Here is a 24,456-nt window from a genome sequence, read left to right as displayed (position 1 = left end):
GAGGACCTTGGACCGTTCCCAGAGGGAGTGGATTAAGAAGGGCTGGGGAGGGTGGTCCTCGGAGGTCCGCAGAGTAATGGGATTAGCTCTCAGGCAGCGAGTGAAAGTTATTATCGTGTGGGGCCGCTGGCCTCCCACCCGAGGCTGCAGCTGTCACCCACCCCCGGGAGAGAGCCTCCAACGGGCAGGCGGGCGCGCTCGGTGCCCCCAGGCCTTCCCGCCGTGGTCATCTGTCAGAGGCTGGCCTCCGAGCCTCGGCCTTCTGCCACCCCGACAGCCGGGGCCACCCGCGCGCACCACGCCCGGGCACTGCCCCGTGCCCTGTTTCCCCATGGCCTCCGTGACACGGAGGCCCCCGGGCTTTCTGACTGCCGAGCTTCCGCTGTGTGACTCCAGGGAGATCTGTCAGCCTCTCTGTGCCCTATGGTTAAGCGGCCGGGCTCTCCTAGGGGCCACAGCAGCAGCTCCCCGGCGCTGGGCAGCGGGCGGCCCGAGGCCTGCCCACTCCCGGCGGCCGGGTCTGGTGCGAGCGTCGCGCCCGGGCTGCGGGGCCGCTCTCGGCGCCCTCTAGCGGTGACGCCGCCGCCGGCGGGGAGGGCGTCGGAGGGCTCCCCGGCCGCGGGCTGGCGTCCGGCACAGCAGCGTCTCTCCCCTGGCGCAGGTGGCCGCTGGCTGTGAACATCAAAATGCCTCCCGGGAAGGGCAGCGCTTCAAGGGCCGTCTTACTCCGGGCTGCCCCGGCAGAGGCCCAGGTTGGCGGCGGTTGGCGCCCCAGCGGTACCCGGGGGGCAGCCGCGGGTGCGAGTGTGGGACGGGGGCAAGCCACTCCCTTTTCTTTATTCCTGTTTTGATGAAGGCTGTTAACGCTTGTATTACTTATTTTGTTATTCGACAGGCAGAGGGACGGAGGGGTGTGGGGAGAAAGCGTCCAACTGCTGGTTCGCTGCCTATGTGCCTGCAATGTTGTCCAGCCAAAGCCAGGAGCCAGCCAGCGATGGTCTCCCACGTGGTGGCAGGGACCCAAGTACCTAAGCCATCACCTGGTGCCTCCCAAGGGTGCACTGTAGCAGGAAGCAGGACTTGGAAGCAGGGCCAGGACTGGAAGCCAGGCACTCCGATGTGGGCTGCCAGTGTCCTGGGTGGTGTGGTGACCAGCTGTGCCACAATGCCCACCCCCAAGCTGCTCTCTTGTCTAGCCTCCTCTGTCATGGTCGGAGACAGGCTGGGTCAGGTCAACTGGAGGAGCCCTTTCATTTTTTATTTTTAGAAGATTTATTTGAAAGGCAGAGTAAGGAGAGAGAGAGAGAGAGAGAGATCTTCCATTTGCTAGTTCACTCCTCAAATGACCCAACAACTAGGGCAGGGACAGGCTGAAGCCAGGATCTTCCTCCAGGTCTCCCGTGTGGGTGCAGAGACCCAAGGACATGGGCATCTTCCCCTGCTTCCCCAGGTGCATTAGCAAGGACTCACATGGATGCCGGCAGTGCAAGCTGTGGCTTAACCATTTTATTTTTTAAGTCGAATCTCAGTTTTTAAATTAATTTTATTTTAATTTGAAAAGCAGAGAGACAACAGAGATATCTCCCATCACTAATTGACTCCCCAAATGCCCACAATAGCTGAGGCTGGGCCAGGCCAAAGCCAGGAGCCAGGATCTCAATTCAAGGCTCTTATGTGGGTGGTAGGGAGACAACTACCAAAGTTATCACTGTGGTCTCCCAGGGTGCAGGACTGGGGCCCGGGGAATCCTATCTAGGGTTTGGGAGTCCCCACAGAAACTCTTTTCAATACTCAAAAATCCACAGCTTCCCTCCAAGGTAGTACTTTCACTTCCCATATTTGACTCTGGGGGGTGCCCACATAATGACCTCAAACTACTAGGCGCTCAATAATGCTTTTACATGAATTATTATTTACTAACCTCAGTGCCTCTGTGTTTTTACATACTTAGAAGAGTGTGGAGCAGCTGGGGCTTGAACTGGCACCCATATGGGACGCCAGCACTGCAGGCAGCAGCTTTACCCACTACGCCACAGCACTGACCCCAATGGAATTTCTATTTATTTATTTTTTATTTTTTATTATTTTTTCAATGGATTTTTTAAAAGAAAAAACACACAGTCACGCAGTGAAATACTGTGCTGTTGTCCCTGCACATTCTGATCTGGAAGACAATATCAGCAAGGAAAAAAAGGAGGACGCAGGTGAGAATGTTTCACTTTATCTTTGCAAAACAGAAGATGTGCTGTTATCTTTCATCTCTGGGAGGGTGAAACACTGGTTACTGGTTGGTTGTTGGAAGGGACTCAGGTGCCCGGTGAACAGGGATGGGTGAGAAGCCCACGCTGTCCTCTCTGCCCTTTGGTATTATTTCAGTTTTGAACTATATAATGTATATATTATCTACCTGGGTGAGTTAGTAACTCATTAAACGGCAGTGCACACAAGTGTAATGTACTCATTGAATCTCACTTGCCACTCCTGCCAGCACACAGCAGGCACTTAATAAATGCTAGTTCCCTTTGGCTCCTCACAGCTCCAGAGCAGACACTCGGGATTTGTTAAGTGTTTACCCAACCATCTCCCCCTCTACACTGTGAGCCTTAATTAATGGGCACATAGATGTTTGCTAAATGACCAAGGGGTTATACCAGGCTTTCCGAGGCTAGGCCAAGGGCCTCTGTTGCCCCCAGGAGGCGTGGACAGGGCGTCTGTGCCAAGGGCCGGTAGGGGGTGCAGATTACCAAGGATGCTTGGGGTGAGGGAGGAGGCCGAGTGGGCATCTGACCATTAGCGGGGGCACAGAGCAGCCTCCCCCTGCACTCTGGCCAGCGGCAGCCGCATTCAGCTTCCAGGACCACGGGTGGAGGCATGAACCCAGGGCCAGGGGCCACCAGAGAACCCTGTCCCTTGGGCCCTACAGCCGGGAGCCTCAGGGGCAGGCCCCTGGTTTGCCCTCTTCTTCCTGGGCTCCCCCTTCTGCTGGGCTCCATACGACGCCCAGGCCTTTGTGAGTGGAGAGGGACGAGGGCTCTCACAGGTGCTGGGCATTGTGGAGAAGAGGTGGCATCAGGACCCCAGCAGCCAGCGGCACCTGGCATGCCCTCGGCTGCCCACTCAGGAGTCCCCGGGAGCCCGTAATTTGGGGGTGCCCTGCAGCTGGAGCACTTCTTAGGTGAGGCACCCCATGGCCTTGACCCACCCAGCCCCCGTGGGCACTGTTCAATGTACTGCCAGCTCACCTGGCACGTGTGTCACGTCCTAGATCTCACTGAACCCTCACAAAAGTAAGGGAAGGTCTGCAAAAATTATTCTCTTTCAAAGATTTATTTACTTTGAAAGGCAGAGTCAGAGAGAGAGAGAGAGAGAGAGAGAGAGAGAGAGATCTTCCATCCTCTGGTCCACTTCCCAAATGGCTGCAACAGCCAGGGCTGGGCCAGGCTGAAGCCAGGAGCCAGGAGCTTCTTCTGGGTCTCCCCACGTGGGTGCAGGGGCCCACCACTTGGGCCATCGTCCACTGCTTTCCCAGGTGCATTAGCAGGGAGCTGCCTCGGAAGTAGAGCAGCAGGGACTCAAACTGGCACCCATATGGGATGCCGGCGCTGCAGGCCACGGCTTAACCCACTGTGCCACAACACCAGCCCCTTCTCTCTCTCTTTTTTTAAAGATGGGAACTGCGGCTCAAAGAAGTTAAATCACTTCCCGGAGCCACAGAGCTCCCAAGTGGGAGGGCCAGGACTGGAGGCCAGCTCAGGCTGCCTGCATAGGCCCGGACTCCTGCCCCTCTACCCACTCCCTCTTCCCTCTCATTAAACCCCAGGAGCTGGTCCCCTGGACCGGAAGCTTGCCCTTCTCCATGGCCTGCGCTTCCTACGGCCCCACCTGCCTGTAAGTCCTGCACACCCCCCACCCCAAGTCCACCAGCTTCCCAGGCAGTCCCCGGGACCCCACTGTCCAGGGACAGGGGTGGGGAGAGGGCCTCAGTGCCTTAGCCAGGCCCATAGCTGAGCACCGTGGGGAGGCCGGCGCGGTGCACAGCGCTGATCCTAACCAAGTTTGCCAGCCCAGCTTTTCTCAGGGCTCCCACACAATGGTCTGCTTTGTGCCCACCTGCCGATAATGCTTAATTAGGCGAGGAGTTGATTAATTTGAGGTAATTGACAGCTAATTAGAAGCCTACAGGCTCATTAACTTGACATCTTGTCCTCGCGAATTGGCTGAGCAGGGTCAGGTGATGGAAGCCGTTGTTTCCCCCTCCTCAGCTCTGCCCATTCCCGCAGGCTGAGGGGATCACCTGGGGGGGGTGGGGCCACCCCGGGGTTCAGGTGGGATGGCCCCAAGGCCAAGGATGCAGGAAAGCAGGGCAGTGAAGGAGCAAGGCCCTGGCATGGGGCCGTCTGCCCTGAGCGTGGGAAGGAGGCGCTGAGCAGGCGGGAAGGGCTTGCGGCTCTCGGAGGGAAACACCTGGAGTCCGTGCACGGAGAAGGAGGCCCGGGGCGCCCGCGCGAGAAGGAGGCCCGGGGCGCCCGCGCGGGGAACCTGCGGGTAGGAGGCACAGGCGTGGCAGCGAGGCAGCCCCGGGTTGAATCCCAGCCCTGCTGCTAACCGGGGAGGGGACTCCCAGGGCAGGTTCACCTTTCAGCCGCAGGCTTCTCCTCTTCTCGTGGGCTAACCCCAGCACCTGCCTCATGAGCTGGTGAAGGAGGAGTCCAGAAACAGGAAGTAAAGCAGTCAGATCAGCGCGTGGGGGCCTGGCAAGGGTCAGCAGGGAGCGGCAATGTGGAGAGGGGATGAGTGGGGGGAGTGCGCCTCAGGGTCGTGGGGAGGCAATGGACACCCCCTCCCTAGAGGAGCCACCGTCACCCCTCAGGAAGCCTGCCTGCTAGGTCACGGCCGTGGGGTTGAGAGGGTGGGGGAAAGATCTGCCTGTTACAACCCCTGTAGGGAGCAATTGGCATTTGACCTTTGACCCAGCAATTCCCCCACTGGTCACTGGGTCTGTGGATATATTTGGACCTGCACGAAGACTGAAATATAAGAATATGAGGGCCGGCGCTGTGGCACAGTAGGTAAAGCCGCTGCCTGCAGTGCCAGCATCCCATATGGGTGCCGGTTTGAGTCCCGACTGCTCCACTTCTGATCTAGCTCTCTGCTGTGGCCTGGGAAAGCAGTATGAGATGGCCCAAGTCCTTGGGTCCCTGCACCGGCGTGGGAGACCCAGAAGCAGCTTCTGGCCCCTGGCTTCGGATCGGCACAGCTCCGGCTGTTGTGGCCAGTTGGGGCGTGAACCTTCTCTCTCTCTCTGTGTAGCTCTGACCTTCAAATAAACAAATAAATCTTTTAAAAAAAGATACAAGGATATGTGTGCATCCCAATAAAAACTTGTAGTAGTACAAGTCCAGCAGCAACCTAAATGCCCCTGCAAGCACCTGGCTAACCAAACGGTGGTGCCCCCACACAGGGAGAGGATGTGCACCAGCATGAATGAGCCTCCAGACAAACAGAAATAAAAGCAAGCGGGGAGCCAGTGGCTGAGGGTTAGGGGTAGGATGTACTTTTCACTGTTTGCTCACTTTAAATACGTATATGAAAACAAACAAACAGAAACCAACCAGGGGCCAGAGTTGTGGTGCAGCAGGTAAAGCCACCACCTACCATGCCAGCATCCCATATGGACACTGATTCAAGTCCCGGCTGCTCCACTTCCAATCCTGCTCCCTGCTAATGTGCCTGGGAATGCAGTGGAGGACAACCTAAGTATCTGGGCCCCTGCACCCACGTGGGAGACCTGGCAAAAGCTCCTGGCTCCTGGCTTTGGCCTGGCCCACCACTGGCTATTGCAGCCATTTGGGTAGTGAACTAATGGATAGAACATTTCTCTATCTCACTGTCTTTCTCTCTCTCTGCAACTCTGCCTTTCCAAGTAAATAAATAAATCTTAAAAAAAAAAAAACCAAAAAACTTAAAAAGGTGAAAAAGGAGCAGGTGTTTAGTCTGGTGGTTGAGATGCCTACAGCCCACAGCAGAGCATGTGGGTTTCATTCCTGGCTCTGACTCCCGACTTCAGCTTCCTGCTAATGCAGCTCCTGGAAGGCAGGGGTGAGAGTTCAAGTGAATGGGGCCCTGCCACCCACATGGGAGACCTGGATTGTGTTCCCAGCCCCCGCCTGCTAGCTCCCAGCCCCAGCTCTTGTGGGCATTTGCGTAAACTAGTCAATGACAGAATTCTTTGTCTCAAATAAATATAAAATATTTTTTAAAATATTTATTTATTTATTTGAAAGAGTTACACAGAGAGAGGAGGAGAGGCAGAGAGAGAGAGAGAGGTCTTCCATCTGCTGGTTCACTCCCCAATTGGCCGCAACAGCTAGAGCTGCACTAATCCAAAGCAAGTAGCCAGGAGCTTCTTCTGGTCTCCCACACAAGTGCAGGGGCCCAAGGAGTTGGGCCATCTTCTACTGCTTTCCCAGGCCATAGCAGAGATCTGGATTGAAAGTGGAGCAGCTGGGACTCGAACTGGCGCCCATATGGGATACCGGCACCGCAGGCAGTGGCTTTACCTGGTACTCCACAATGCCGGCTCCAGGAACTGAATTTTTAATTGTATTTACTTTAAATTTAGGTTTAATAGCTACAGGAGGCTAGTGACTACCAATATGAACAACACAGAAATCTCTTTGAGATTTAGTGCTTAGTGCTGATGACTCCAGGCTCACCTGCTGTGCCGACACAGGCTCTTTGCCAAATGTGGGAGAGGTTGCAACCTCAGAATGGTCTCGTGAAACTTGGTTCTAGAAAGAAGTAGACCTAGGGGCCAGCATTGTAGAGTAGCGAGTCCTGGGTGCTCCACTTCAGATTCAGCTCCTTGCTAATGGCCTGGGAAAGCAGTGGGAGAGGGCCCAAGTGCTTGGGCCCCTGCACCCATGAGGGAGACCCGGAAGAAGCTCCTGGTTCCTGGCTTCAGCTTGGCCCAACCCAGCTTTTGCAGCCATTTGGGGAGTGAATCAGTGAATGGAAGACCACTCTCTCTGGCTCTCTCTCTGTAACTCTTTCAAATAAATAAAATAAATCTTAAAAAAAGGAAAAGAAAGAAGTGGTGCTAGCTCCATTCTAGTAGAATCAGAACGGCTGGAGTGGAGCAGGTCTGAGTTGGTGGCTCACTTGGAATCCAGTAATTTTAGGAAGAGAACTTGAACGATCCTCGGGTGAAAAGGCACATCTTTGGCTGTGAGATCAGTGGTCAGCTCCACCTGGGGAGAATGTAAGCGATGCCTCAGGTGACGGATGCAGGCATTCCATTCGGCAGCTGTGCAGAGAGCTCCGTGGCAGGCTGGGCTCTGAAAACACACAGAAGCCCGGCTTGGTCCTCGCTCCCAAGGAGCCCTCTGAACAGGGGCTGAATTCTCGGTCAAGGGCAGTTGACCACGGCGCTGTCTCACAGGAGAGACTCAGATCTAGAACGGAGCATCCGAGACCCTTGGGGTTGGACTGACATCTGTGCCCCAAGGGGTTGCAGAGAGAGGACACAGGACAGGCTCCTCCAGCCCTTGTGCTGGGTCTCTCTTCTGTCTTCTCCCAACACCGCAGCCTTCACCCCTCACGCAGCCTCCTGCCCCCCATCTCTGCTTTCCAGGTTTGTGGGCCCCCACCCCGAGCCAGCCTCATCATTCCTCCCTGTCATGTCGACTTTCATTTTCCTAGGACGAATCTCATTTGACAATCTCCTGCCCATATTTCTAAGCTCTCTGGGTCTCGCTGTGCTATTTCTCTGTCCTCTCTGGGACACCAATTGTAACACCAATCATCTGCAGGTTTCATTAGCATGCTGTTTACCCCTGTCTTTCAGATCATTAATGAAGATGTGAAGTGAGACACCAGTCCTCACGGCCCCCACCACGTGCCCCTCCCATGCCCGGCGCTGCTGGAGTCATTATCCTTCCTGGTGTGACAGGGTCAGAACCAAACCAATTTGCATCAATCTTTGGCGATGCGGGGAGGTGTCGTCGGCCCCGCGCTTCTGCTGTAACACTGCTTCGCTGTCTCTTCTGGAGTGCTCCTCTCTCTTTTGGAGGGCTGATCAGATCTGGCTACCCCAGTGCGTCTGGCTGAAAGCCCCGGAACTGCTGTAATCATTGGGCAGGATTCAGGGCTGCACAGGGCTGATGTTTTCCTGTCTTTGTGTTTTTTTTTTTTTTTTTTTTTTTTTTTTTTTTTTTTTTTGTTCCAAGCTGAGCTGAACACAGAGCAGACGTGTGCAAGTAATGGCGGAGGAAGGAGCAGGTGCAGCAGGCAGGGAATGCTACTCACTCATCATGAAATCTCTTTCTTTCCTTTCTTCTTTCTTTCTTTCTTTCTTTTTTTTTTTTTTTTTGTTTATAAGGTTTTATTTGAAAAGCAGAGAAAGAGAGAGAGCACAAGAGAGACAGAGGTGGAGAGAGAGAGGGAGAGAAAGAGAGAGGGAGAGAAAGAGAGAGGGAGAGAAAGAGAGAGGGAGAGAAAGAGAGAGGGAGAGAAAGAGAGAGGGAGAGACACAGAGAGAGAGAATTTCCATTCACTGGTTCACTCATCTTAAATGGCCACAGTGGCTGGGGTTGGGCCAGGCCGAAGCCCGGAGTCTGGAACTCCATCCTGTCTCCCAGGTGGGTGGCAGGGGTTCAAGGACTTGGGCCATCCTCTCCTAGTTTCCCAGGTGCATTAGCTGAGAGCTAGATGGGAAGTGGAGCAGCCGGAACTCGAACTGATATAGGATGCCAGTGTGGGCAAGCAGCAGCTTAACTGGCTGTGCCACAATGCCAGCCCCACAACATCTATTTCTACTAAGGAAGATGAGATGCAAAGCACCTCACGGCCCTCCAAAGCCTCATCAGATGTGGGACTCACATGCTCCGGCTGCTTAGGGACAAGGTCCATTCTTCTCTATTATTTTTCTAGGTCCTTTGGCCCTGATGCTTTTTCTCTTATGAATCGATTCTCATCTTGCAGGAAAACTGTGCACACACACGTGTCTCCCAATGAAGGTGAGAACCACCCTCTGCGCACGGCTGGCAGCCCTCAGATCCCAGCCTGGGGGAAGTGCATTGGTTCCCCTTCCTGATGGTGGGCCGTCTGTGATGAGCACACGGGCCCACTGTCAGCCTCCCTCCCCCATCCCTTCTGACCCCTAACTCTTGCCTCCTCTCTCCTCACTGGGAGGGTGACCCCCACAAACACAACACTGACATGTTTTGCGTGCCCAGGAGCTGGGGCGATTCAGCCTCCAGATTCCATGGCAAACTTTGGTGAGATATTTTTCTCAGTGTAGGGATGGACCGAAACAAAAGATAATAGCTATTTTGCAACACTGACTGACCACCCACTGCCTGAGCACTTTTGTCCCTAGGCACAGGCTTTGTGGGCAAAGTGTGATGGGGGCTGCCCTGGCATGACGAGTGAATGAGTTGTTTGTGTTCACCTTACTTGGAATGGACAGAGCCTAGGGCAGGGCTGCTCAGTAAATATTTGCCAGCTTCCAGACGGATAGACATGTGCATACATAAGAACAAATGTCAGGGCTGGTGTTGTGTGGCAGCGGAATAAGTCACTGCCTGCAACGCCAGCATCTCATATGAGCTCTGGTTCAAGTCCCGGCTGCTCCACTTCTGATCCAGCTCCCTGCTAATGCAGGTGGGAAAGCAACATTAAATGGCTCAAGTGCTTGGGCCCCTGCCACCCTTGTGGGAGACCTGGATGGAGTTCTAGACTCCTGGTTTAGGACTGGCCCAGGCCTTTCTATGGCAGCCACTTGGGGAGTGAACCAGCAGATAGAAGATGGATCTTTCTCTCCCTTTGTAACTCTGCCTTTCAAATAAATAAATAAATAGTAAAAAGTTTCATTATTATATACAAAGGCTATTGAAGAAATGATAATGGGCTGAGCTCTTGGACAGGATAGTTTAAGTCCTGTATGCCCGGCTCCAGAGGGCTTCTTTCTCCCTACTAAAAGTGATTCATGCTTCTGTAGAGCGTTTGGACAATGTAGAGGAACACAAAAATTACCCATAATCCCCCAACAGGGCAGCAAGCAGTGTTACCACCTTGGCCTACTTCCTTCCAATTTTGTTGCCCACCCATGGGAGACGATGCCGCATTATTATAATTTTACAGCTTGGGGCCGGAGCTGTGACATAGAGGGTTAAAGCCACCGCCTACAGTGCCGGCATCCCATATGGGTGCTGGTTTGAGTCCCGGCTGCTCCACTTCCGATCCAGCTCTCTGCTATGGCCTGGGAAAGCAGTAAAGATGGCCCAGTGGATGAAATATCTCTCTCTGGCTCTACTTCTCTATGTAACTCTTTCAAATAAATAAATCTTTTTTTCCAAAAGGCCCTTTCTATTATAAAAAAAATTTACAGCTTGCCATCTTCACTCATCCTTTGATAAAGTCATTTCATCCATGATATCGTAACTTACAAATATGTTGCATGGCGGGGTACCAGCTCATTGTGCAGGTGCACGTTTGAAGGAATCTTGGTGAAGTTCCACTGGTAGGAAGGTGGAGGTGGTGGCAGCACAGACAGGTGGCAAAGGGCAGGACAAGGCAGAGACGCTCTCAGGAGCTGCCCCCCAGGCCCCAGGGACCATTTCTGGTTCATGGCCCTGCCGAGTTCCCCCGGCGGCTGCAGCCAGCGCTTCTCATTTCCACTCAGCTTCGAGTCACTGACTTTTCCAACTTGACTCTTCTCAGCTGCTCCTTTGTAAGGAGCCGCCGGCTCGGGCCAGCGTGGCTGCTTCCAGGAAAGCCCCAGATTGTGACCTTCCACCTCACTTGACCCTGACCAGGCTGCTCCCTGCGGTTCCCAGAGAGGGCACAGTCCAGAGCAGGCTCTGAGGAGCTGAGGCCAGAGAGGACCCTGGTGAGCCCGGGGAAGGACTATTACCGTATTTTCCCTGGGTGATGATCCATTTTTAACATATGTGAGTAATAAATTAAACACTACGCTGAGTGCAATTTTACAGCTATATCCATCAAGCCATTATGTAGCAGGTAAGCTAGGTCAGGCACAGTTCTAAACACTTGGCAAGGGCCCATGTAATCTCTGCAACTACCCCAGTAGTTGCTAACATTGAACTTGACCAACCTCACGCCACAGAGCAGCTGGGGGGAGGGTGGAGGGACAGGGGAAGGGGAGTGTGACTGAATAAACAGGGAGGTGCAATGACTGGATTCGTGGCTTATGCCAAGCTCAGAAACCTACAGTGTCACCGGAAATTCACTTTCCTCCCTTGCTTATCACCAACAAATGGTCTTTCTTAAAGTTCTTTTAATTTTTTTTTGAAAGACAGAGGGAGAGAGAGAAGTCTGGTTCACTTCCCAAATGCCTGCAACAGCCAAGCTGGGCAAGGCAGAAGCCAGGAGCCGGGAGCTCAATTCAGGCCTCCCATGTGGATGGCAGGGGCCCAAACACTCGAGCCATCATCTTCTGCCTCCCAGGATGCAAGTCGGCAGGGAGCTGGATTGGAAGCAGAGGAGCAAGGACTTGAACCAGGCACTTCGTGATATGGACTGCACGCGTCCCAAGCAGCAACCTAACTGCTGTGCAAACACCTGCCCCCAACAAATGGCCCTTCCTGCCACTGTCTGTAGTCAATAGCTGTTGTGTTCTTAGCCATGTTGTGGGCTGCTTCTTCTTTTTATTAATTTGTATTTATTTGAAAGGCAGAGACAAACAGAGAGCGAGACAGGTCTTCCTTCTGCTGGTTCACTCCCCAAATACCCACAACTTGGGCTGGGCCAGGACAAAGCCAGGAGCCCGGAACACTCAATACAGGTCTCCCACATGGGTGGCAGGGACCCAAGTACTTGGGTCATCACCAGCTGCCTCCCAAGGTACATTAGCAGGAAGCGGGACTCAAACCCAGGGACTCTAATATGGGATGCAGGTATCCCAAGCAGTGTCTGACCCACGCCCCTGGGTAATCTCTGTGAAGTGCGAGAGGTCCGAGCAAATCGAGGCTGAGAGAAAGGAGACTTGCACACACTCGTGCCTGTCTCTCAAAATCCAAGCTGTAACAAACACCTCAGATCAACAACAAGGCCACAAACACTGACTATCATGGCACAGCTCATTTTTCAACAAATTCTTCTTCAGCACCTATTATGTTTCAGGTATCACTCTTTTTTTTTTTTTTTTTGACAGGCAGAGTGGACAGTGAGAGAGACAGATCTTCCTTTTTGCCATTGGTTCACCCTCCAGTGGCCGCTGCGGCTGGCACGCTGCAGCCGGTGCACTGCGCTGATCTGAAGGCAGGAGCCAGGTGCTTCTCCTGATCTCCCATGGGGTGCAGGGCCCAAGCACTTGGGCCATCCTCCACTGCCTTCCCTGGCCACAGCAGAGAGCTGGCCTGGAAGAGGGGCAACCGGGAAAGAATCCGGCGCCCTGACTGGGACTAGAACCCGGTGTGCCGGCGCCGCTAGGTGGAGGATTAACCTATTGAGCCGCGTCGCCGGCTCAGGTACCACTCTTAAGTCCTGCTTACAACCAAAGGAAGTATAGCAGACTGAACATATTTGGATCAATTCTTTTTTTTTTTTTTTTTTTTTTTTTTTTTTTTTGACAGGCAGAGTGGATAGTGAGAGAGAGAGACAGAAAGGTCTTCCTTTGCCCTTGGTTCACCCTCCAATGGCCGCCGCGTCTGGCGCGCTGTGGCCGGCGCACCGCACTGATCCGATGGCAGGAGCCAGGAGCCAGGTGCTTTTCCTGGTCTCCCATGGGGTGCAGGGACCAAGCACCCGGGCCATCCTCCACTGCACTCCCAGGCCACAGCAGAGAGCTGGCCTGGAAGAGGGGCAACCGGGACAGAATCCGGCGCCTGGACCGGGACTAGAACCCGGTGTGCCGGCGCCACAAGGCGGAGGATTAGCCTAGTGAGCCACGGCGCCGGCCTGGATCAATTCTTGATACCTCCCACAAGTCATTTAAAAACTCCAATCCTACCGTTCCCTCTGTGACTTGGATAGGAAAGACGGGGGTGGGAAAAACTGATGTGACTATTTACTTGAGCTTTTTGGCTTCTCAGGGGATTTTACATAATTGAGTGTCTTTTGGTATTGGAGGTCTCCTTTTATTTTTAAAATTTTATTTATGTGGGGCTGGTACCGTAGTGTAGTAGGTTAAGCTGCCGCCTGCGGTGCTGGCATCCCATATGGGCTGCTCCACTTCCATTCCAGCTCTCTGCGATGGCCTGGGAAAGCAGTAGAGGATGGCCCAAGTCCTTGGTCCCCTGCACCCACGTGGGAGACCTGGAAGAAGCTCCAGGCTCCTGGCACTGGATCGGAACAGCCCCGGCTGTTTGGGGAGTGAACCAGTGGATAGATCTCTCTCTCTGCCTCTGCCACTCTGTAAATCTGCCTTTCAAATAAATAAATAAATCTTTAAAAATTTTTATTTATGTTTTATTTTTCAGGAATTTATGACTACATTCAATTCTCAGGATCACAGCAAATACACGATAATTACAATACAAGTCTCATCAAAGAGTCCCTTATGGAAGCATCGGGGTAGCTCAACACAGAGAAAGCAGGAGGCAAAGATGAAAACATGATAACCCAGTTCTGCTCGGAGCCCAAGTGTGACCGAAATTCTGACCGCCATTCTCCCCTGCATTCCTTTGTCCCTGCTATGCCCAAATTTATGGCCCTATCACCCGCAAGGAATCCCTGTAACGAGTGGCAATCCTGGGGCTGTTTCTGTTCATGAAGTGCCCAACCTCTGAGCCACATGGAGTGTGGCCAGTTACAGCTTCTTGCCCTGGAAGTCGATGGGGGCCTCTTCTTGGTTTTAAAAGACCAGGATTGGGCAGGAGAAGGGGAAATGGGAAACGCAGGCAGGGGTCGGGAAAGAGCCGGAGATGTAAAGGTGATGGTGTCTGAAAACACAGGCCAAGGTACAGAGGGCAGAGGGTGCCCCCATTCAGATCATGAGCTCTGTGAGGGCAGAGTTCATATAGGCTCTCTTTCAGACGGGTGGGCATTTGGTCCAGTGGTTAAAATGCCCCTCGTGAGGCCTCTATCCCATGTTGGACTGCCTGGGTCTAGGTGCTGACTCTGCTGCTGATTCCAGCTTCCTCCTAATGCAGACCCTGGGAGGCAGCATATAATGGTCAGATCACTGGGTCCCTGTCTCCCACATGGGAGAGCCACACTGAGTTCCAGGCTCCCGGCTTCTGTCAGGCCCAACCCTGGCTTTTACAGGTAATGTAGGGAGTGAACCAGCAGAGAGGGAAAATTTCTGTCTGCCTGCCTCTCTCGGTCTTTGCTTCCAAATAAAATGAATTAAATGGCCACAAGGGCCAGGGTCGGGCCAGGCCGAAGCCAGGAGCCTGGAACTCCACGTAGGTCAACCTAGGCAGCAGGGGCCCACGCAGTTAGGCCATCTGTGCTTTCCCAAGAGCACTAGCAGGGAGCTGGATAGGAAGTGGAGCAGCCAGGACTCCAAATGGTGCCATATGGGATGCTGGGGTTGCAGAGGCGAAGGAACAGGGCAAGGCAAGCAGCGGGCTGGGCTTCCCCTGAGGGTCGCAAACTCCAAGTGCCTCAGACACCAGCCCAGAGACAAGGTCTAGGCTGCATCCGGAGCAGGTCTCCTCTCCAGCCGGCTGCCTCTGCCCCTCTGCCCACAGCCTGTGTTCTGCTCCTTGGAAATCATCCTGCAGCAGCTGCTTGTTCAGAGACCCTGTCCCCTCACTGTCCCCCCACCCCCCGCATCTGTCCACTGGTTAGAGTTGTGTGAAGCGGAAGACAATTTGGGGCTTATTAGTGTCCCAGGGAGACATGTAACTTGTGTTGCTGGGACCCAAACAGCAAGAGTCTTAGCGGCAAACTCCAGCCGAGAAAAGAGCGAGGAATTGTCTCACCTAATTACGGGGAATGGCCCTCTTTGTGTTTGCGATTCGGTACGGTTGTCCGATCGCTTTTGATCGCTCTTCTCCGTTTGCTGGCTCAGGCCGTGCTGGAATTGTGCTAATTAGAAGAGAAATGGACAGAGTGATCCTGTCAGCCCCGGTTACTGGTGGGGACAAAGCGGAATATTCTTCTGAGGCAGTGTTTTGTGAGGGCCCTTCTCCCAGCTCTCATTAGGAGGCAGGGGCCGCAGGAGGGAAGGTTCCGAATGCCTGGCCCGGCTAATGGAGCATCGGGGTGTTCCTGTGCTAATTAACAGGCTCTGGCAGCACTCGCGCCAACGCGGAGCACCTGGTGCCACCTGAACCCCCAACCGCCCCTGCACCCGGAGAAAGAGTGCTGGGCAAAGGGTGGGAAGGCTGGTGGCCTCTTTAGGCATAGTCAGGGACACACCCCTGATGTGCCAAAAAGGCTTAACCAACAGGAAGTCAGTTACAGGCCCGTCAGGACTCATGAACTTGGAGAGACCACTGTTCGGCCGCTCTGGGGTGGGGGCTGCAAGGCTTTCTGGTGACATAAAGCCCGTGCAGGCCTCAGGTGGTCTTGTAGCAGCCAAGGGATGAAGAAAACAGAAAACGAAGAACATAAGCAAATGCCTGGAGATGGAGTTAGCGCCGGACTTGAGAGCTGGTGAGAAACTGTGTTATCTGACCCCTGGGAGCACCCACCTCCGCCCGTCTCCCACTTCCTCACTTCCTGCTCTGTTCTCCCGCCTGTGTAGACAGAAGGGATCGCAGCATACCACTGGAAAGGAAGTTTCTCGGCTTCATCACAAACCTCCTGTGGAGTCCAAACATCCTGCCGAGGCTGTGGGGGCTGCACAATGACTGACTGGTTTCATTTTCAAGGCTCTGACTTGAGTGAGTCCAGACGACTCCAATAGGCAGCAGCTAGAGAACCCAAACCAAATAGCAGTTAGCAAGAGTCCACTTAAGAAATACGACGGGTCGGGGAGTGGGTACTGTGGCCTAGTGGGTTAAGCCACTGCCTGGGATGTCCGCATCCCATATGGGAGATCCTGCTAGATCCAGCTTCTGATCCAGCTTCCTACTAATGTGTCTGTGGAGACCCAACTGCCCAGGCCCCTGTCATCCATGAAAGACTTAGGTGGAGTTCTGGGCTCTTGGCTTTGGCCTGGCCTAGAACTGGCTATTTTTGGAAACTGAGGAGTGAACCAGTGAATGGAAGATGTAGCTCCATTTCTCTGTCACTTTGTCTTTCACATAAAAATGATTTTATTAAAAATGCAAAAAATGATTAACTTTTGGTAACAAAAGGATAAATAGTGACTGTTAAATATCAAGATAATTAATACTTTATGAACCTTCAGGGATCTACTTGTAGGAGAGCCAAGCAAATCGGCAGAGGCCTAGAATCTGAGAGACTGAAGCAGGCGGGAATCAGACTACTGGTAAGAAAAGGCTTCAGTAGGGATCTGAAGAACTGCCAGCCCCAGTGCTATGCTTCTCCAGACAATGCCGCTCAGTCAACATGTGCGTTACTGGATGGTATTTGGTATGGCAAAGGGAGAAGAAAAAAAAATCTATGGACAAATAATAAATGATTAATGGGAAAATAATCTCTAAAAACATGGAGAACATCCCTAATGTTGTCCCTGTTTGGATCCAGACCGCGGATATCTACTATGCACCCAGATACTTTCTTGGAAACAAACGATGAGCAATGATGATGAGCGCTCGCTTTTCCTTAATATGGGTGACTTCCTCTAAAACAGCATGCTCTGTCCTACAGCAGGTAAACTGTCCACGGGTGACGGCAGTCACACCCATGAGCACCTACTCTTTAGTTCTTGAACTCACACTAGGGTTCTAGTAGGTGGCTGAGAAATACTTGTTTCTTAATTTATCATGCCTAACTGGAAGTCTGCAAATAGATAGATCTTTAAACCTCCGGTTTGAAGAAAACATTGCAGAATCAGATGTGTCTTGGGGAGCTTATAATTTAGTAGGACAATAAGATACAGATCCAGATCACTAAGTATAAGGCAGAGTGTGCTAAGAGTCAAAGGGAGGGTATACACGAATGTAGGAACACAGGGAGAAGGGCCTTTTTTGGCTGGATCACTGTGGGTTCTGTGCAGGTTTGACAGGTGCAAGACTTTCTGGAACACTCCATGGCATTCAGGTGAGGAGCGGGGAATCGTCTATAGTTACAGGAACCAGGACTCACGCATGGGCAAAGAAGGACGTCAGCCTGGCAGGTCAGTTGGGATTACACATGGAGAGGATGAGATTCCGATTTTATTAGCAGACACAGGGAGGCACGAAAGGTTTCTAAACACTACTTTGGAAAGATGACCAGCAGTGAGCAGGATGGCTGGGAAGGCAGACTGGAAGCTGGGAGACCAAGCAGGTGTCTATTCAGCTCCAGACCATCCACAAAGACATTCAGCTGGAAGACACTGGGCTATCTGTCCCTGCAGTTGTGCTTCTGAAGCAGTCTATGTTTGTTTTTTTTTTTTAAACTTTTATTTATTTTTTTATTTTTTGACAGGCAGAGTGGACAGTGAGAGAGAGAGACAGAGAGAAAGGTCTTCCATTGCCGTTGGTTCACCCTCCAGTGGCCGCCGCGGCTGGCACGCTGATCCGATGGCAGGAGCCAGGTGCTTCTCCTGGTCTCCCATGGGGTGCAGGGCCCAAGCACTTGGGCCATCCTCCACTGCACTCCCGGGCCACAGCAGAGAGCTGGCCTGGAAGAGGGGCAACCGGGACAGAATCTGGTGCCCCGACCGGGACTAGAACCCGGTGTGCCAGCGCCGCAAGGCGGAGGATTAGCCTAGTGAGCCGTGGTGCTGGCCACAGTCTATGTTTTGAATATGCAACTTGGCCCTCTGAGGAAAAACTCACCCTCCTATAAAAGGGACATATTTATTATGAAGACACAGAAAATATCACATACATAGTACAATCTTCTAACATTCTGAAATACATACACACACACATTGTACATAAATTTATATTATCAATATAAAAATACATCATTAACATTTCTAAGGACGACAAATACAAAACCAATAAATATCACAATTCTAATACATCGACTTACACTAAGTGCTGGTGAATAAGATGATAGTAAAAGGAAGAGGCCAAAGCGGATCAGAAAACCAACTATCTGGCTTCAGCTTACAGACCTGACTTGGTTTGGGGGAGGTATCCCAATATTTTCCATATATTTCTTAATTTCCCCAAACACTTAAAAGTGCCTGACATCATCAACTCTCAAAAACAGAGCAAGGAAAATCTGACATTATGGCACTGTATTCTGGCTGGCCACACTCACACACACACACACACACACACACACACTTCAACCGCATTTAGTGAGATTAAGAAAAGTCAATAATAAGCTTGACTTAAAATCAAAGCCTCAACAACTGAATCTTCTATGAAGCACTCAGCAGAATGTTTTACTTGTCATACTTATCCTTTGTGTCCTGCATTCCGTATTTTTTCCTTTCAATAAATAAAAATTGCAGGTATGGGCAAATGGTACAAATGAGAGAAAAATACAACATCAATTCTAGCATGGGCAACAAGTCAGAAATGTCAGAAAACGGTTAATGGACCAGCTAGTGCACTGAAGAATGCTGTACATGAGCATGACAGGCAGAAAACACGACCAAAACATGACCATCACATTACTGCCACAGGAATTTCCTTCTGTAAAGGTTAGGAATTTCATACGCTTCTCAAAACATTAATTGATTTTACCCATGGGCCAGGTCTTCAGGTTTTCACACAGACAGGTAACTGGCAAAGAACGTGAGAGTTGTATCTGAATCAGAGAATTCTTTCTTGTGTGTTTGTCAGTATGTTTCTGTCACATGTTATCTGATATGTGCTGTAAGATGGGGACAAGAGGGACAAAACATTGCCACCTTCCCATGGTGTGCTCCTTTAGGGTCCTAATTGACCCCAATTGGTTTCTAATTTATAACGAAATGGGAACTCCATACACCATCCTCTTCTCCTGTCTCCATGCTGTATGGACTTTTTCACTTGACTCTGTAACAGATTACTGGAACCTAGAAGTCCTTTCTATCACCTTCATATTGTTCTTGAGGTCTGCAGCACGAGACAACTTGCATGGGCCATTCACTCACTACACAAGCTAGTTCTGGGAGGAACTTTTCCTGGAGCAAGAACTAGGGGGTAGACCTCGGAGGTGGAGAATGGAAGACACCAGGGGATGGGACTATCATGAGAGGTGTCGAATTTAAGCAGGTTTTCATTTTGAGAAGATTCTGGTTTCTCCAGATGAAGATTCTTGGAACCTAATACACACTGGAGAGTTCATAAGTCAGGCTGTATGGTCTGGTCCAGAATCCAGTTGGTCTCTGGTTTCTTTGCATCATAAATAGTTCCTAAGACATCAAGTACAACTCAAAAGAACCCACCCAATCAACAAGTCACAACTGACTTGGCCATCACTAAATCAAATCAACTGTAAGATCCTGGGGCTCCTCACTTCTGCAAATGAGAAAGCAGGGCTTTGGCCTTTGAGAGTGATATGGCCTCTGCTGTTACCAATATCTGAGGCTAAGAAGGCAAAAGTATGGAAGCCGATTGAATAACTGCAATGATCCTTGGGTAGAGCAGATTTCTTCTCATGTCGCCGAGTGTCCTCAGAGGCGCAGAGTGCCAGGAGCAGCGGAGAGGGGCGGTCCCAAGGTCCAGCTGCTCGCCCCTCTGGAGGAAGCAGTGAGGTGCGCATCATCAGAGCTGCACTGGAAGGGAGTCCGGTTACCGTCCCCCAGACATCCTGTCCACAAGCAGCTGCTACTTCTTGGGTTTCTCTAGAATGTTGAGGAATTTCCCTCGTGTCATCTCTCTGGCTGGAATAGAAAGCAAATGGAAAGACCAATGAAAACCTAAATATGAAAAATTTAGGATCATAGGAAGATTTAATCTTAAAAATACAGGTTGATTTAAATTGTATTCCAAGTTGCTACCACAATAGATTCAATCAACATTAACTTCCTAAAATAGGGAGAAAACACCTATTGACTGCAATTGCACCGAGTTATCCCGAAAGTGGCAACTGCTATAACGTACAGGCCAACCGGAAAGACTTTATCACCCACCCTTAAAACGGTCACCAGGAAATCGCCAAAAACTTATCCCTCTGAAGAATCTAACCTAATGCTCATGTTCACTATCTCAGGGGGCTCTGCTAACCGAGATTAGAGTCTTCTCTGGGTTGTTGGTCTCCAGACACTTACAGTAATCCCAAATCAAAATGTGAGATCATTTACCCCATCTCCCAGCAGTGGTAGACCTGCCTGCTGTCATGTAACAGGGTTTATATTCCCCCAGAGCGCTTCATCTGGGGATGGTGTAATAAAGTAGGGTTTATAGAGCTTTGGTCTTCTCTCTCTTGGCATTGTCAATCCTTAGGTATTCAATGCATCCAGGCAAGGTTTATGTGTCTTTCTCTGACTTTCAGCCCCATCAATCTTTGACTGCTGTAGTTACCATGGGTTTACGCAGCTACTTTCCTACATACAAGCTCTGAAATGAAAGCATAACACCTCTCAATTACAAGGACCACTCACAAGCCCCTTGTTTGAGCTCTGTCAAACAAATCCTCAGCGAGCACATGTAGCCTAATACTTCTCCACCCTCCTCTCATCTACAGGAAGCACAAGGACTCTGCCTTAGTCTCCTGCTGCCTTTCCAAATCCATAGCAAATGGTGCTAGATGAATGGGCTCTTGCTCCTCTCCAGCCCAGCCAAAGTTCATTGTACAATGAAGAAATAGGGGCTGGTGGCCGGCGCCGCGGCTCACTAGGCTAATCCTCCGCCTTGCGGCGCCGGCACACCGGGTTCTAGTCCTGGTCGGGATGCCGGATTCTGTTCCGGTTGCTCCTCTTCCAGGCCAGCTCTCTGCTGTGGCCAGGGAAGGCAGTGGAGGATGGCCCAAGTGCTTGGGCCCTGTACTCCATGGGAGACCAGGATAAGTACCTGGCTCCTGCCATCGGATCAGCGCGCCGGCTGCGGCGGCCATTGGAGGGTGAACCAACGGCAAAAGGAAGACCTTTCTCTCTGTCTCTCTCTCTCACTGTCCACTCTGCCTGTCAAAAAAAAAAAAAGGGGGGGGGCTGGTGCCATGGCACAGTGGATAAAAGCCACCGCCTGCAGTGCCGGCATCCCATATGGGTGCCTGTTCGAGTCCCGGCTGCTCCATTTCTGATCCAGCTCCCTACTATGGTCTGGGAAAGCAGCAGCAGATGACCCAAGTCCTTGGGCGCCTGCGTCTGGGTGGGAGACCCAGAAGAAGCTCCTGGCTCCTGGCTTTGGATTGGCCCAGCTCTGGCCATTGTGGCTATTTGGGGAGTAAACCAGTAGTAGATGGAGGATCTCTCTCTCTCTGCCTTTCAAATAAATAAATTAACTTTTTTTTTTAAAATGAAGAAATAAAACAATACAAATTCCGTGACTACAGGGAAGTTTTGGTAACTTCAGTCTATTCCTTCTTGACCCCCAATCTTTTTATTTTTTTTTTTGACAGGCAGAGTGGACAGTGAGAGAGAGAGAGACAGAGAGAAAGGTCTTCCTGTTTGCCACTGATTCACCCTCCAATGGCCGCCGCGGTCGGCGCACTGTGCTTATCTGATGGCAGGAGCCAGTTACTTATCCTGGTCTCCCATGGGGTGCAGGGCCCAAGGACTTGGGCCATCCTCCACTGCCTTCCCGGGCCACAGCAGAGAGCTGTCCTGGAAGAGGGGCAACTGGGACAGAATCCGGCGCCCCGACCGGGACTAGAACTCGTGTGTTGGCGCCGCAAGGCAGAGGATTAGCCTAGTGAGCCACGGCGCCAGCCGACCCCCAATCTTTCAGTAGGCCCTGAGCTCCAACAATAGGAAATGAAAGTCCATTAATGAGGAATGGAAGGCCCCAGAGCCGGTTCTTCCCTCACGGGCCCAGAATCCTACCTTGGCCCAAATCAAACTGAGCATTCCTTCCTTGGTGGATTTATACCAAGCCCCGTACATTCGAAGTTCCTGTAAGATTTGCATGCAAGTGCCTGTGTACCTGTCTTCCTCCACTAAAATGTAAGGACTGAGGGTAGAGACTGTTTAGTACCAGATCTGGTATCTGCTGAATAAATGATGGTGGATGAATGGCAACAGACACAAGAACTAGACCAAGAAGGAACACAATAAGTGTTAGTTTCCTCCCCTCCCACAAATAACAGACTAGTGGCCCTGGTGCTCCTCCTCAACCGTTACGGAAATCTTTTTTAATGTACCTTGCTTATCTGGCAAGAAAAAACATTTCCCTTGATGGAAGTAATGCCAAATTAATGGAGAGATCAGAGGTCAAGGACCAACGACTCTAAATGAAATCTAATCAATCACTTTCTTGCCTATAGAAGGCAGCATGGGCTTCTTTCAGAAAACACCAGTTTTGAATTGAGTTTAAGATCTGGCTCTAGGGGCCAGCGCTGTGGCCTAGAAGGCTAAGCTTCTGGGGCCGGCGCTGTTGCATTGCATGTGGGTACTGGTTTGAGTCCCAGCTACTCTACTCCTGCTCCAGCTCTCTGCTATGGCCTGGAAAAGCAGTGGAAGATGCCCCAAGTGCTTGTGCCCCCACCCCTGTGTGGGAGACCTGGAAGAAGCTCCTGGCTTTGGAGTGGTCTAGTCCCAGCCATTGCGACCATTTGGGGAGTGAACCAGTAGATGGAAGATCTCTCTCTCCCCCTTCTGTCTCTGTATTTCTGCCTTTTATTAAAGATTTATTTTATTTATTTGAAAGAATTACAGGGAGATTCACAGAGAGAGGTCTTCCATCCACTGGTTCACTCCCCAGATGGCCATAACAGCCAGAGCTGAGCCAATCTGAAGTCAGGAGCCAGGAGCTTCTTCCGGGTGTCTCATGTGGGTACAGGGGCCCAAGGACTTGGGCCATCTTCTTCTGCTTTCCCAGGCCTTAGCAGGGAGCTGGATTGGAAGAGGAGCAGCCGGGACTAGAACCAGCGCCTATATAGGATGCTGGCGCTTCAGGCCAGTGCTTTAACCCGCTGCGCCACAGTGCCAGCCCCTCTGCCTTTTAAATAAATAAATAAAAATCTAAAAAGAGAGGACTTAAAAAAGATCTCACTCTAGTACTTAGCAGCTAGGTGTCACCTTGGACTGGGAAAGATCACAGTCTGTTAATGCCATCTAGCCTACTTTTCTCTTGGATATGGGCAATGCACATGCTTGGTATGGTGGTACTCATCAACACAACACTTCTCAGAGGTGGGCAGGCAAGTTCTCCTGCATCCAGGATTTTCTGAGTGAATGAATGAATGAATGGTGATAAGGGAGGCTAGCAATCAATCTAAAAACCCCATTCCTCGGACTCTTTTCTCTCAGCCTGATCCTACAGGAACCTACTCATGATCTGGGCAGAGTGGGTCTCGTCATTTATTTCTTTTTTTTTTTTTTTTTTTTTTTTTTTTTTGACAGGCAGAGTGGACAGTGAGAGAGAGAGACAGAGAGAAAGGTCTTCCTTTGCCGTTGGTTCACCCTCCAATGGCCGCCGCGGCCGGCGCGCTGCGGCCGGCGCACCGCGCTGATCCGATGGCAGGAGCCAGGAGCCAGGTGCTTTTCCTGGTCTCCCATGGGGTGCAGGGCCCAAGCACCTGGGCCATCCTCCACTGCACTCCCTGGCCACAGCAGAGGGCTGGCCTGGAAGAGGGGCAACCGGGACAGAATCCGGCGCCCCGACCGGGACTAGAACCCGGTGTGCCGGCGCCGCTAGGCGGAGGATTAGCCTAGTGAGCCGCGGCGCCGGCCTCGTCATTTATTTCTAACGGATGAGTTATTCCACCTACTCTCAAATGCTTATTAAGGCCTTTAAAATGCACCAAATAATCCTGCAACATGGCTAGAAGCAGTGCTCTGGAAAGCAGACATGGGCAATACAAAAGTCTGCTGGGTAGAACAGAGCCCTGTTCCAAAAATCCTGGGCCCGGAGCACCACGCTGGTCTCACTAATGATTTCTGCCCGTTGTTCTTCAGACCTCCTAGTTCCTTGCTGTTTTTTTTTTCCCCCAAATAGGAGAATGACCAATATTTTAAGATTCATAACTCAAAAAAAAAAAAAAAAAAAAAAAAAGACTCAAACTCTTTGAGGGATCAAAAGGGTCTAAAGGAAACCATAAGCGGAGATTCTGAAGTCTCTTAATGGCAAGCTCTCCTTGAATTTCACCAGTCCGTTTTAACAACCCCTTTTCCTCTCAATCATTCCTCCCCCTTGAACCTAATCCAAGCACACAGAGCGGCAGGACACCACCGTAAAAGTAGAAGTAATTCAAAAGACATCATCTCCTACATGGGAGGGGAGAAAGTTTTCCTATCGCCAGTCCCATATAGGAGATATACGAATGTGTGACACAGCCGCTCCCTAAAAGAGGGCTGTGCCCTATAAATCAGAAGCTAAGCACCGTCCCCTTTTCGCACACAGAGAAATTGCCGTAGGTCAAGCGCTGCTCCGGAGCATGCACCCTCCT

At 51.5% G+C, this 24,456-nt stretch overlaps 1 protein-coding gene and 1 long non-coding RNA gene across 3 annotated transcripts in view; one reads left to right on the top strand and one right to left on the bottom strand.

The window, feature by feature from the left end:
* Positions 1–547: 547 nt before the first annotated feature.
* LOC127484629 (uncharacterized) lies at positions 548–19,418 on the top strand. Of its 2 annotated transcripts, XR_007911748.2 has the most exons (5): positions 548–752; positions 2,109–2,204; positions 7,847–7,952; positions 8,932–9,017; positions 13,443–19,418. It is a non-coding gene; the product is annotated as an uncharacterized lncRNA (long non-coding RNA). The 2 variants fall into 2 exon arrangements; XR_007911747.2 differs by lacking the exon at positions 8,932–9,017.
* The window catches only part of LIN52 (lin-52 DREAM MuvB core complex component), a 116,692-nt gene continuing 110,047 nt past the window's right edge, over positions 17,812–24,456 (bottom strand). Inside the window, exon 6 of the mRNA XM_008272055.4 lies at positions 17,812–19,792. Coding sequence (XP_008270277.1) covers positions 19,737–19,792 — 56 coding nt within the window. The 3' untranslated portion in view covers positions 17,812–19,736. The remainder of the gene's footprint in view (positions 19,793–24,456) is intronic.

Source organism: Oryctolagus cuniculus, chromosome 20 (assembly GCF_964237555.1).
Source record: "Oryctolagus cuniculus chromosome 20, mOryCun1.1, whole genome shotgun sequence".
NCBI lineage: Eukaryota > Metazoa > Chordata > Mammalia > Lagomorpha > Leporidae > Oryctolagus > Oryctolagus cuniculus.
This window is presented reverse-complemented; position numbering and strand designations above follow the sequence as displayed.